The sequence below is a fragment of the Ceratina calcarata genome, unplaced genomic scaffold, assembly GCF_001652005.2.
Source record: "Ceratina calcarata isolate Rehan_Ccalc_2016 unplaced genomic scaffold, ASM165200v1 scaffold578.2, whole genome shotgun sequence".
NCBI classification, from domain to species: Eukaryota; Metazoa; Arthropoda; class Insecta; order Hymenoptera; family Apidae; genus Ceratina; species Ceratina calcarata.
This window is the reverse complement of record NW_017176997.1, coordinates 210,595-225,262: the sequence shown is the minus strand read 5'-3', so window position 1 is coordinate 225,262 and position 14,668 is coordinate 210,595. Positions and strand designations below refer to the sequence as shown.

Here is a 14,668-nt window from a genome sequence, read left to right as displayed (position 1 = left end):
ATTTCGTTTTAATTTTAATAGAAAATCAGAAGAGATCATTTTAACATTATCTCATTCATTCAATGATGAATTTCGTTTATTATTAATAAATTTATCTTACGAGCTCGTTATGAGACTTTCAAAAATAATCAAATTCGATTGAAATATTTGGATTTCGTTGACGAATGTTAATAGAAACTTTAAAGAGTCTAAATTCGTTCTACGAATCTCCCTAATTAATAATAAATTCTACAAGCTTCATATTTACCAGTAATTAAATTTGGTGGTCGATATTTCCATCCATCCATTGTATCCAAGAACACTGCAAAGACTGACGTTGCCGTAATGATTTAATTTTAAACGAATCTCGTAGATGAATCGAAATCGTGCCTCGCGTACGTCTCGCGGTTTCAGAGGAGGAACGCACTTCCGCGCGTCATTTAGATGCATTTAATGCGGCTATCCGGAGATCTAGAATGAGATACCACGGCGCCGGTCAGCGCATTGTGATTGTGAGAAGCTCGAGTGGCCGTGGATACTTAAGGGCTCATGGAACGAAGATTAAGAGAAGGACTACCAGTTAGAGGCGATGACTGGCTGACTTTTTTGAGAGCCACGAATTATCTTGTCGCGTTTCTGACGAGCTCTGGGTGGTCCACGTTCCACCGAGCGGAATACCACGAAACATTGTTAACCGTTAATAAATCGTCCCGGGAATTATTACAGAACGAACGTGAACGCTGGATTCCGTGCAGTTATAAGGGGTTGCAATTTACTGTCGATACGGCTAGTTTAGATTTCTGTGTAACCCGCAAATTTTCTCATACGCCGTTGGTTAAAAACTGTACAATTTCTAATTCATACGAATGAACAAGAATTTCTTTGTTCAAAGCTTACAATACACATTGGCACGTCACGTCCTCCTACCGTCGCAATAAGATTTCTCAAGTTTTCTGAGTAACTCAAATCAAACCATCGATATATTAAATCGTTCATTTTAAGTACGAATACGTCCTTTCGTCACGCATGCTTGTCTGGAATATTTAAACACAGCTGGAAACGTGCATTGACGATAATAATAATTCCCGAGCATCGGGATCAGCAGGTTTTAATGGCGTCATATCGTTGGCAACAGTTATTCAAGTCGAGAACTCGGGCTAAGCCGAAAGAGATCCAGCTCGTTCGGGAAGATGCTCGCGAAGAGGAAAGTGGATGGCAGTCGTCCTGGCTGCTTCGGAAAAGGATACTTAGGATTAATCAGGAATGCTGTAATTGAATTTAACGTCCGAATTGAGTATTTTCGCTTACAAAGAGCCGAAAGAGAGGAAAGGGTCGAGGAGGAGGGGGACATCGGCGGCTCTGCGGGGGGAAGGGGGGCGGTGGGTAGCGGCGAGCGAGGCGGAGGGGAGGGGGCACGGACGGAGGTTTGAACGAGCGGCAGAGAACCAGGACGAGCCGTGTAATTGGAAAAGCTTCGGATTAACAATTTTGCAGGACTCGGCGAAAATGTTCGGGAAAAGAGGATTGCCGAAGCAATGAGATCCTTTTCGTCGGAGTTTGCAGATGGGAAACGCGACCGGCGAAGGGCACGGTCGCCGTTTATCGATGCTGGAAGTGGGCTTCTTCCAGGGAACACGGTTTAAGAAATTAATTTACCCGCATTATGCATCGATCCCGAGACGCGAAAGACGTGGCAACACAATTTCTCGACTCGTCGGACACCTCCGGGAACGGCGTCGCTTTTGTTTGTTTACGAGATTCGTTTGAACAATTAATTATTAATACCTCGTGTTTAATACGAGATTCGCGAATTGTAGATAAAGAAATTTACGATGAAATTTACGATCGTCTTTGATGTACGAGGCGTGCGAGAGCCTCTCAGACATGAATTTTCGGAAATATCCCAGTTAATCGCAGCGAAGCTCTCGCGATTACACGGAATTTCGGTTATACGCAAAGCATTGTAACTAATTTCATATTTCCCGGCAGCGTTCGTCTCAAATTTCCTCTCGCACGGGGGATAAATGATCCCGACTACGCTATCGTAATTAGATAAATTAACACGGCCGAGGGAACCGTGTCCCTGTGCGGAATACACGCCCGCGGGAACAAGAGTGGTTTGAGGTCTAGTTAACCGGAACTAGGATCGCTGCATAGTGCATCGACTAATTGTGAATAGCGCGAGCCCGCGAAATAAATGCTCGTTATCGCGGCAACAAAAGGAGTTTAATCGATTTACGAAGCGGACGCGCAACGCTTTTGTTCCCTCCTATCTGTTGCTCCTCACCTCGACCGTCCACGGTTATTTCCGAAGAGAAATTTTTGAAACCCGCATTAAACTAACTCCGGTGCACCCTCGAAAACTCCCCATTACTTCCTCGCTCATGCAAGAACGACTCCCCGCCGCGCGTTTCCGCGCAGGTTCTCCTCGCATTAACGAGCGTTAATCTCACCGTTCGCTCGCACATCCGCGTCCGCCTCGAGCATGGTCAAGAAGCCGGTCCGCCTACCCGGAAGGCTCACGATTTTTCCCAACCGCGGCGGGAATATTGCGAATTACGCGTCGCAGTTCCCCGCGTGCAGATAAAGAACCGCGAACGCTCGACCATCCGGAATCCCGTTGGAGGAGGCTTAAAATGCCTCGATGCAGATATTTGCCGTTCGCTTGACAATCTGATACTCACGCCCCCGCGTTCACAATGCGCTGAATTTCGAAGTAGAATAATCCGTTAAGTTAAGAAGCAACCAAGTACTTGATCTGGTGCAGACGGTGGAGAGGCCGGGGGAACAGGGCTCGGATTCGCTCGAGTTTAAGCATTTTTTCTCTCGGATCCTTCGAAATACCCAGGGCGACGAGTAATTGCAATTTCAGGGATCCAACGGCTTTTCAAGTCTCGCGCTACTTAACCGGGCTCGCGTGAATGGAGACGAACCGCGACGTTACACGATCGGGAAACGATCCCCGACTCCTCACGATTGAGCTCGCAGGATCTTCATCAAGATTTTCTCAATGATTTACCACCGCGTGCTCGTTCCGCGCGAAACGAGAGGAAAATCTGGCTGCAGTCAATCATGAATCATTAATATGTACCTATAAGATGTAATAAGAAATATTCACTGACGAACTAAATACAGAAATTGACATATTCCTGTACGTATAATCACGTGATAATTGCTAAAAGGTACAGATTTATTTTTAAGTATTTGAACGTCCAACGTGGCTGGGAAGAAACAGATTTCTATTACGCGGAATGGTTCGTTGTGTACGTAATTCGCGACGCAGATATCCCAGGCTGAAAGTGTACAATAATTTTTTAATAAAAGGCGGAAACTCGCGAGGACCGAAGATGAAGAGGCTGCTCTTATACTACTCTCCGGGCGAGATGAACGTAGGAGATATTTCACTGAGACAAAGCTCCGAGGACAAAAAACTCTTGCTCTTTCTTCCGCCGTACGTGCCCGCCTCGCCTCGCGAAGAAAGTTTCTCGCCGATGAAAAGACTATCGCGCCTCTTTCGAGCTATCACTGACAAATGTTACGTACACGACTCGCATCTGAAAATACAATCGGCAACTCTTCCGCTTTATTCAGCCTCTCTTACCCAATTTCTTGGCTTTCATTAGGAAAATTGTTTTTATGTACAAATTACAGATTTCTGTTATGTTCGAATGGAATCCCTTTTGTACGAGAATTTTATTCAAAATAATGAGAACTGCAATGTGTGTCATGTGTATGATAAAAAATAGGAAGCCCTGGGAGATGATAAAAATTCGAGTTTTGAAAGAATAGCTCGATTTTGATTACGGATCCGAATACGGGCCTCGGAAAAGTTCGCCGTGACGCTATCGGGAGGCTCGCCGGCGAAGATCACGAGTCTGCACACCCTCGCGGCGTCCGCTGCACCCCCGGCAACGACGTCGACACCACCAACACCACGGCCGCCGGGTTCCTCAAGTGGAATTGGCGGTGTTGAACGTCGTGAAACGCATCCGAGGAGAGTAGATTTTAAGTCGGCCGGCCTTAAGGGCGTGTTTCCCTTATCCGTCGCGGACGGGTTCAGTGTAAATCGATTTACCCTCTGGCCAATGAGGGTGGAAAATGGCGCGTTCTGATTGGCCCGTGGCAAAACCACACCCCTTCTGATAATAGAGCTTCTGGCGCGAAGCCGGTTTCACCAAGCCACAATTTCTACCTGGGAACTTAGACACCACAGGGTGTCAAAAGTTACACAATTCTCGAGCTCGAGTAATTTAAAATTCGTTCTATATAAAACGGGGTAATAAAAACGTGATAATTTCTACACTTTGGCATGAATATAAATGACTTTAATACATTTCGTTCAATTAATCAATCTGTTTATTACGTCGACTGTATCAAACTTTCTACAAACGATCGGTGAATTGTCAGAACGCTTGCGTCGACTGGTTGCAGCGTCTAGTCGCGCGACTGGCCGTTCGGTGAAGCCGGGAGAAGTTTGTATCTCCGATGGATTCAACATCCGAGTATTTTCCCTGTGGTAAACCGGTCTGTTGTAGGCGTACCTCGACGAGGCGTCGGCATCGGTAGATCCCACCTTCCATCTGGTAACTAGGGCTATGTCTACCCGGCTGGCCGTCTCAAAAAAACCGACCAATCCGCGATGCGAGACGGCCACTGTCGGCACGTCAAGTAGCGGAGGCGCCTTTGTTGTCGAGGGGTCGACGAGTGTAGAAAAGAAGGGCCCAGAGTGGGGTTGCTCGCATGGACCCAGGTTGAAAGGGAGCGGTCCGCGGGGCGAGAAGGGATCGCGGCCGTCGGAAAGAGACGGAAGCATCGTTGGAAGGGGCAATCGACGTCGGAGGGGGTGTAAACGCCACCCTCCGCGAGTTGGAGTCCGTGTGTGGGTGCGTGTGCCGCGCACAACCGCCCCCAGGGGTTTCCCTTCCTCGTTGGGTGTCGCGCAGTCGAGCAACCCCGTGCTGCTCGGCAGCTCAGTTGTCCATCGCCGCGACGACGACACGGTTGCGCCACGACGACGACGACGACGACGACGGCGACGACGACAGACAGACGTCACCGGGACTACCCCCCGAGAGGCACGCTCGCTTTTCTCTCGTCCATACGTAGCCACGGTTCGTTCGGTTCGGGTCGAGTTTTTCCGCAGACCACGTCAGTGAGAATCCAGTATTCCGATGCGAACGTAATCCAGCGGCCGCAGTGGTGTTGTCAGTGAATCGTCCGACGGATCTCGACGCCTCGTTACCAGTGCACGAATCCAGCCGAAGGGAGGACGAAGGCCGGTCCTGAGTTCTAGAACAGTGACCGCGGGTCGATCATCGCCAGATTCGTAGGCGAGCGACGAGGGAGAGGAACGAGGAAGAGGTTGCTCTGTCCCTGAAATTCAATCTGACGCGGACGAGGGGGCCCGAGGTTCCACGAATTTCCATGCGCATCGTTCAGAGTTTTGTTCGCCGCCGTGAATGAGCCCGTCACGTGCTATCGTGAATAGAATATCCCTTGGACAGAGATAAGGTTCTAATTGTCCCCGGGGCTGGTTCGGCCCGGCCGGTGTTCGACCAACGCAGGAATCCGTACCTGATCACAACGAAACGGACGTTCAACGAATAGACTACAAGTGCGAGAGGTTAGACGCGTAGTTTTCTAGACAGTAGACGTGTTTAAGGGTGAAACGAGACACGAAGTACCGCGAGGAGTGAGGCAGGATTCGTTTCTAGTCGTCGCTCAGGTTGCCGTCGCTCGCCGCAAGCTACCTGCTCAAGTCCCTCCGCTCGAAGGATCGCTCGATTCTACTTTTACAACGAAGATAAGTCGAAAACGCTAAGCTATCTTGTAACCCTTTTGCCACCGAGAATCGCTCGCAGCTCGAGGCATTTTCAATAATGGAGATCTATGAAAACACTTAGGGCCACCGACGGGTCCGTCAGCCTGTTTCTCGATTCACGGAAAACTGTTCCATATATTTTTCACGAAATCCGTTGAATCAACTTCGCGGCAGGCCTATAGTAGAAATCGGCTATCAGCGATCGTTGAAATGACACGAACGTAATACGTGTCGCGAGTATTTGACCGCCGTCGGATCTCGAGCGAGCGCATTATGCCAGGGCCTAGCGATAATAACTTGGTCACTTTATTATACCCGTTCAACTTCGAGGATCAGAACTGATCGTCAGCGAGCATCGAGCAGCAGGTCAACGAATTCAATCGAGGAACTCGAATTTCCAAACAAAGTTCCTACGAATCTCTACGGGAGAGAGCAACTTGTCGCCAACCCGACTGACTCCGACGAGTTTCGAGCCAAATTGCCGACAGACTGTCACAGAGGCAGGATGTCGTTTTGAATCGTGAATCGTAAACCGACGAAGAATCCAAGATGCCGCAGCGGTCGCCGTTCGCGATCCAAGAGCTGCTGGGGTTGAACGGTACCGGAAACGGTAGCGGTACCGATCGCGGCTCGCCCCAAGGCTCGCCGCCGGCCGGAGTCTCGGCCGTGTCGTACGCGCCCACCGCGCCTCATCACAAGCTATGGGACTACATGCCGAGCCTTACGAATCATCTGGGCAATCTGGGGAATCTTGGGAATCTGGGCAACCTCACGGCCTCGCGGATGGCCTACCTGAATGCGCAGGCGGCCGTCGCGGCTGCCTTCCTGCCGCCGCCCCACCCCCACCCGGCCCACCACGTACCGCATCATCAGGTACATCAACCGGGCCAGCTTCCGGCCTCGCCGGCCGGCGTCAACGTGCATCCGGCTGCACACGCGCAGCACGTACTTCCGGGCACCGCGGTCACCGCGAATCATCATCAGCACAGCCCGAGTCAGCACACGCCGCCCAACGGTGAGTCCCAGTTCTTAAAATTAATTAGCCTCAACGCACAGGATTCGTAAGAAAGCACAGCAAATACGCGTGACATGTTTCAAATCGATACCACGATTGGTTCACTCTGCACAGAAATTGATTACATCATTGGTTCTAAGTACCCGTTCATTAAATACGTCCACTATTCACGTCTGGGATTGTATGAGTATTGACCGGAGTTGCCGTTTATTAATATACCCTCCTTAAAGGTAGCTGCGAGCTTTACCTAAATTAAATGGGGAAACTGTTTCAAATTCCTCATTGCTTATTTCGAACGAGACCGGCGAGCTGTAATGCGTCATTATCGTTAAAACTCGCCCCGTTTATTTATAGATGACGATTAAGATGACATTGTTTCCGTCACATCGTTCCGCTCGCGAGACGTGGCCCATTGTGCTACGACAATTATAACCGTACCATTTATTCCACGAATGGCGCCTCTAACTGTTTCTTTTATCGCGGGGGGAGGGGGAGGAGAAGGAGGAGGAGGAGGAGGAGAGGGTGCAGCTGGGGTTCAGTCGTTGAAGGATCGATAATTAATTTTACACAAACCGTGCGCCGCATTGTCGCTAAGTAACAAGCGACCACTCGACTCGGTCTTAACACGTTCGTTAAGACCTACATCTTGCAAGGCCCGAGCCTGACCAAGTCGTTAGCCGGGGCTCTTTCGTCAGCTAGACGCAAAATTGTACAATGAGGCTGACCCGGAGCTCTTCGCCAGCGAGAAAGGATCGGCGCGCGGCTATACAAGCCGCACTTCCTTTAAACGCGGGTCCGGCTGTTGGCGCGCGCGGCCGAACAGGGCAAGAAAGGCGCGAGAAACCAATTAAAAAACCGCGGCAGCCTCGATACCACCGGGCATTGATTCCCCGCGACGCGACGCGACGCTAACGAGCGTTTGTCGGGCAAAAACGAGTCGTCTCATCGCCGATATAATAACGCATTGATCGGTAATCGTCGGCAGATTGCGTTTCAATATCTCCGGGCGAGGATGAACCTGGACGACCCCCGTGCCATTCAAGTAAATTAATAGGCGTATCGTTCGTGTCCCGCCGTGAAACGAGCACTTAACGTGCCACTTACGGATATCACTTAACAGAGAGCCACTCAAGATCGTGTTACCGAAAATCGACGCGCTCGCACCTTTCCACGGCGACTATTGTGCCGCGGCTACTTTTCGTACACTTTCAGGGAAGGCCCTCCGGTTCTATTCCACGGCTGACCGAAATCGGTCCACCGATTTGTGTACAAACAGTGGGACTTGACCAGCTGCGAACTCGCGGACACTCGGGAAAGAAACGCGGAGATCGCCGGCTATTTTAGATTAACGTCCGATGAGTCGGGGTGGGAGAATCGGGGAAAGAATGAGGTGGGCCATGCCGGGGGTGAGTGCACTGTGGGAATTGAATTATTTTGTCCGAATAATCCCCAACGTTATGAATAATTAGTGGTATAATGAGTTGAGTGTCGAGCAGACCTGCAACGTCTCACCAAAACACAATGGGGCTCGACAAAACGTAGAAATGGCCGCAATCCCGCAAACTGTTCTCAACCTGTACCTCATTTATTCCACGTGAGAATCGGATAGGTTCTCTCTAATTATATCGCCGATCAATTGAAAACTGATAACTTCTTCAATTGTCAAATCGCATGGTTAAAAAATTAATATTTAATTACGAGTCGTTTGAAAATATTCCATCGATTAAACAACCATAAATGTTTTCAATTCCATGAGTAATCAGGATGTTCGAAATATTTCATTCGAAGCAAAGTGTAAAAATGTGTGATAAGACGCGAATCATGTTGTAAATACTCTATTAGGGCAATAACACGGATAGACTGTAGTTTCTGTTCGCATAACGAATTTTGAGAACAATTTTCGGGTGTCGGGTTCCCGGTGCAGCACAAAGGATCTGCCCTTCCATTCAAACGTCACTCTAGCACCTCGTCTTACAGTACAGCATTTATTTGGCGCACTTCATTCGTCCCTTTTTGTCTTAAATCTTGGCCAGACTTAAAGACGAGAGCACAGACCAGCCAACTGCTTCATTTGCCCTCGATAATAATTATATTATCGATCGTTTCACCAATCGATTACGACGATCTCTCACGTGCTCCCTATTTCACAAACGAGAACGAATGAACGAAAGATTGAATGACGATTTATGAAAGTAAATAATCTGCAAATATGCAAGAGTTATTGAATACATAAAAAAATTTCATATATATAATAATTGATAAAATGATTTTTTAATAACGAANAAGTAATTCAGAGTATCTTTCGTTCACAAGATTTGTTACCCATTGCTTATTATGACATTCAAATAACAAAAAAGAGGACCTAATAATCGCTTTAATACGTGAATTTCGTATTATAATAGAATTTAAGTAGCATAGATAAACGATAGCGTCAGACAATGTAGAGACAGTAAATGGCGAACGATCAGCAGCGGCGTTAAACGGTTGAGAGGTCCGTGAGGCGAGAACAGTGCGGATCTGTAAGCCTAAAAATTGCGAGATCCGCGGGTTGGTACATGGCACAGGAGAGCGTTGTATAGGAGCGCGTTCGTCTCTCCTCTCGCGCCGCTTTTTCGGTTCGTTTGAAGTTGGCAATCAACTAGATTGCCTATCAACGCCTGAGAAGTCTCCTTGCACGCTCCCGTCGCGTCGTCACCGGTCCACTCCTTTCCTCGCTCTCTCTCGCACTTCTCTATTACACCCTCGCCGAACGGGACAACGTTGTTCTTCGTTTATTCTCGCTGCGCGCTCGTTCCTCCCACCCTTTCTGCTTTTTTCCTTCGCCTGTTCCTCGTACTTTCCTCGAACCCTTTCCCTCGCTCGAACAGAAGTCCTGCCAACGCATCCGAGCGATTCCGCAAAACGTCGCGCAATCGGTACGTCATTGTTTCCTTCCGCCGAAGGGGCAAGGAGAGTGTTCGGGGTCCTTACGTACGGCCTCAATCATTGACCATTATTTCATGGATACTAAGGACGTTTAAATGGTGAATTTTAATCGAGGAATTTTTGGATCGTTAACAGAACCAAAACGATGAGAATATGTTGAATCGGGGGGAATTGCACGTTTGATTATAAACGTCGTTTTAATGACGATTGCGAAGGTGATAGGTAGGAAATGATTGGTAATCATAGGGGAAGACGAGGATCCGCGCGTTGATTCGTCACGCCCCTGACGGAATGGTTCCTGGCGGAAAGTCGAAGTACGAGAGGAGAGGAATGAAACAAAAAGAAAAAAAAGCGGAAAAGGGAGAAATTCCTGAGGCCGGGCGATGGGGCGCGCTGGGAAGGTGGGCGGAGGGTGGCACGGCACGGATAAGGGGTGCGGCCTGTAAGCACAGGTCGATACTGATTAGTACTTCAAAGCGGCTTGAACCAGCGAGCCCCACGCGCTCCGCATCGACGAGGCGGATTCGCGACAAAGCAAGCGCCGGTACTCGAGCAAAAAATCTTGAACAAATTAGCGGATTATGAATTCGCCCGGCTTTGTTTCCGGGAAAGTGGTTCGCAGACGCGTGTAAGAGGCTCGCGACACGAATACGTAGCCCGCGGCGGTGCTGCGGCCGTGCGCGCGGGCGGCGATTTTGCGCGATCACGTGTGCGTAAGTGTCGCCGCAAATTCAAATTAGCCTACTACCGGTGCTTGAAACCGATACCAGCAGAGAGAAACGATTACTCCTCTCGCGCCTCCTGTCCACGGCTCCTCAAAAACACGGGAACCCTCGTAACCGTGCATAACTCTTCGCCTCGAGATCGCATGTATAATAAAAAGGGTGATGGGCTCGGCTCCGATCGATTCCAGGAGGAATCGCGAGTCGGCCACTCGGCTCTCGCGACGGCGAATGCAAATTGAACGAAATTAAACAGTTAATTAAAGTAGCGGCGCCCCCCGGGAGAAGTTAATTGAGATTCTTGGGAGATTTGTCGCGCGGAATGTCTTAATTTAGTCCCTTAAGCGCCCTAACTCGCCTTAACAACTTAGAATAATTGGATAACACTGCCAGGGTGTGCTCGCCGTCAGAAGTAGGAAAATTTCAACCCTCTCGCCTGTGACGACTCTCTTCTTTCTATTCTCTTTCTAACGCGCAACGGCTCACCTCTAGCACACTGTTTTATTCCTGTCTCTCGTACACTTGAATTCTTGTAAAAATCGTTGGAAACGTTTGGTCGACCCGTTCGCGTGCGAAAGAGGAAACGTTCGTTTTCCCATCGGTCGACCAGCAATTTCCCAGGTTCAGAAATGATTCGGTCTCATTACACCCTGGTCGCGGTGTCAATCATGCGACCCTCCCTCGCCCTAATCGCGTAATCCGCTGGAACAAACCAATCGCGAAATGCGAAGAAAATCTGTTGCCTCCCCCGTCGCGGTTTTCGGCCGACGAACCGTGGAAAACGCGAAACGGCTATTCCACGCGAATCTAGTCCAATCGATTACTGGCATGCCGGATATTATAGATAAAATTGATTTAGCAGACAGCAAAAGCGAGTGTCTATCTCCCGCGTAATCGTTACTCAATTATTTAATTTGTCGACGCGCGATGCACGCGGCGCGGGCCGCTGTGTGCGTGCGTGGATGCGTGGCGGTTCAATGGAAAATCCGTAGACGGGGCACGATTATCGACGGACAAACGGTATCGATCTACCCACCGGCAAAGTCATGCGCGCTAACAGGCTGGGTAAGCATGTTTCACCATAGCGTAAACCTCGCCGGCATTATTTCAAGGCGAGCACGTACACAGACGCACGGCGCCCGCGCGAGTATAGGTAGGTGGGCGACTATCAATCGGCCTTTTCGCGGCTGCTACTCACCTCGTAAATTTTCACCCTTTGACACGCGCCTAATACGAGACCCTTTGGGGGCTACGAGCACGACCGCTCGCACCACGCGTCGCGTCGCTCCACGATGACGGTGGTGCTGGTGGTGGTGGTGGTGGTGATGATGCTGGTGGTGGCTCGGCTAACCCCTCGGCTGCTGCGGGACGTTAATGAAATAACACGGGAATTAGTCTCGGACATTACCGGCGAACTATGTCCATTACCGCGCACCGCGTGCGAGCGTTCGGCCCGATATTCCACAGTTTCCGGCTACTGTTTCTGCCAATCGCCGGTGTACACTAATTAAGCGCGACCCGGACCGTCGCGAGAGGATCCATCGATCGACGCTGATAAAGGGAATTTAGCGACGAAGAAACATCAGGAACGGCGTTGAACGAGACCGCGTTACTAGGTCAGAGTAATTGAAAAATTGCGAGTTACGCGGAGTCTATGCCGCGTCACGTCCCTTTCTTCCACGTAACTAGCTTCACGTTCCGGTGGAAAAGTAGAAGGCGTCAACGAGCCTCTTTNGGGTGGCACGGCACGGATAAGGGGTGCGGCCTGTAAGCACAGGTCGATACTGATTAGTACTTCAAAGCGGCTTGAACCAGCGAGCCCCACGCGCTCCGCATCGACGAGGCGGATTCGCGACAAAGCAAGCGCCGGTACTCGAGCAAAAAATCTTGAACAAATTAGCGGATTATGAATTCGCCCGGCTTTGTTTCCGGGAAAGTGGTTCGCAGACGCGTGTAAGAGGCTCGCGACACGAATACGTAGCCCGCGGCGGTGCTGCGGCCGTGCGCGCGGGCGGCGATTTTGCGCGATCACGTGTGCGTAAGTGTCGCCGCAAATTCAAATTAGCCTACTACCGGTGCTTGAAACCGATACCAGCAGAGAGAAACGATTACTCCTCTCGCGCCTCCTGTCCACGGCTCCTCAAAAACACGGGAACCCTCGTAACCGTGCATAACTCTTCGCCTCGAGATCGCATGTATAATAAAAAGGGTGATGGGCTCGGCTCCGATCGATTCCAGGAGGAATCGCGAGTCGGCCACTCGGCTCTCGCGACGGCGAATGCAAATTGAACGAAATTAAACAGTTAATTAAAGTAGCGGCGCCCCCCGGGAGAAGTTAATTGAGATTCTTGGGAGATTTGTCGCGCGGAATGTCTTAATTTAGTCCCTTAAGCGCCCTAACTCGCCTTAACAACTTAGAATAATTGGATAACACTGCCAGGGTGTGCTCGCCGTCAGAAGTAGGAAAATTTCAACCCTCTCGCCTGTGACGACTCTCTTCTTTCTATTCTCTTTCTAACGCGCAACGGCTCACCTCTAGCACACTGTTTTATTCCTGTCTCTCGTACACTTGAATTCTTGTAAAAATCGTTGGAAACGTTTGGTCGACCCGTTCGCGTGCGAAAGAGGAAACGTTCGTTTTCCCATCGGTCGACCAGCAATTTCCCAGGTTCAGAAATGATTCGGTCTCATTACACCCTGGTCGCGGTGTCAATCATGCGACCCTCCCTCGCCCTAATCGCGTAATCCGCTGGAACAAACCAATCGCGAAATGCGAAGAAAATCTGTTGCCTCCCCCGTCGCGGTTTTCGGCCGACGAACCGTGGAAAACGCGAAACGGCTATTCCACGCGAATCTAGTCCAATCGATTACTAGCTGCCGGATATTATAGATAAAATTGATTTAGCAGACAGCAAAAGCGAGTGTCTATCTCCCGCGTAATCGTTACTCAATTATTTAATTTGTCGACGCGCGATGCACGCGGCGCGGGCCGCTGTGTGTGTGCGTGCGTGGATGCGTGGCGGTTCAATGGAAAATCCGTAGACGGGGCACGATTATCGACGGACAAACGGTATCGATCTACCCACCGGCAAAGTCATGCGCGCTAACAGGCTGGGTAAGCATGTTTCACCATAGCGTAAACCTCGCCGGCATTATTTCAAGGCGAGCACGTACACAGACGCACGGCGCCCGCGCGAGTATAGGTAGGTGGGCGACTATCAATCGGCCTTTTCGCGGCTGCTACTCACCTCGTAAATTTTCACCCTTTGACACGCGCCTAATACGAGACCCTTTGGGGGCTACGAGCACGACCGCTCGCACCACGCGTCGCGTCGCTCCACGATGACGGTGGTGCTGGTGGTGGTGGTGGTGGTGATGATGCTGGTGGTGGCTCGGCTAACCCCTCGGCTGCTGCGGGACGTTAATGAAATAACACGGGAATTAGTCTCGGACATTACCGGCGAACTATGTCCATTACCGCGCACCGCGTGCGAGCGTTCGGCCCGATATTCCACAGTTTCCGGCTACTGTTTCTGCCAATCGCCGGTGTACACTAATTAAGCGCGACCCGGACCGTCGCGAGAGGATCCATCGATCGACGCTGATAAAGGGAATTTAGCGACGAAGAAACATCAGGAACGGCGTTGAACGAGACCGCGTTACTAGGTCAGAGTAATTGAAAAATTGCGAGTTACGCGGAGTCTATGCCGCGTCACGTCCCTTTCTTCCACGTAACTAGCTTCACGTTCCGGTGGAAAAGTAGAAGGCGTCAACGAGCCTCTTTCGCCCCCTTCAAGAATTCTAGTGTAAATCTCGCCGCGTCACTTGGCGATCCCACCCTCTCCGCGGGGACAGCGCGATTTCGCGAACCATCGTTTCTCCCGATCGGTTGACCTCGAGATGAAAAAAAAAAAAAAGAAAAAAATCAGCAAAGGCGTCGCGTCGCGTACGCCTGTGGATGCGTGCGTAAACGCGGATACGTGTCCCCGCGTGTCTTTAACGCGTGCGCGTGTATAGGTGTACCCCGGTGGTGGCTGGTGTTACCGGGCTTTCAAGCGAACGGCCGTAAGTCGCTCAAATTGGTATGGATTTCCAGTCCAACACCTCGATTGTCCCCTGTGAAGAGTGCTTCGCGAGCATACATGAATTCACGCCTGAAACACACGCGCGTCCGTAGTCCTCCGCTTTTCCCACTCCTGTCGTGCC

The 14,668-nt window shown here is 50.3% G+C and overlaps 1 protein-coding gene across 5 annotated transcripts in view; it reads left to right on the top strand.

Annotated features, from left to right (window-relative positions):
* Positions 1-4,902: 4,902 nt before the first annotated feature.
* LOC108629586 (Visual system homeobox 2) overlaps positions 4,903-14,668 on the top strand; it is a 50,061-nt gene continuing 40,295 nt past the window's right edge. For 2 of the 5 annotated variants that reach the window (XM_018032349.2, XM_018032351.2), the window contains exon 1: positions 4,905-6,815. In XM_018032349.2, the coding sequence (XP_017887838.1) occupies positions 6,350-6,815 (466 nt within the window). In that variant the 5' untranslated portion in view covers positions 4,905-6,349. Of the gene's footprint in view, positions 6,816-14,668 lie in introns of all 5 variants that reach the window. The other 3 variants (XM_018032350.2, XM_018032347.2, XM_018032352.2) reach the window with 3 other exon arrangements.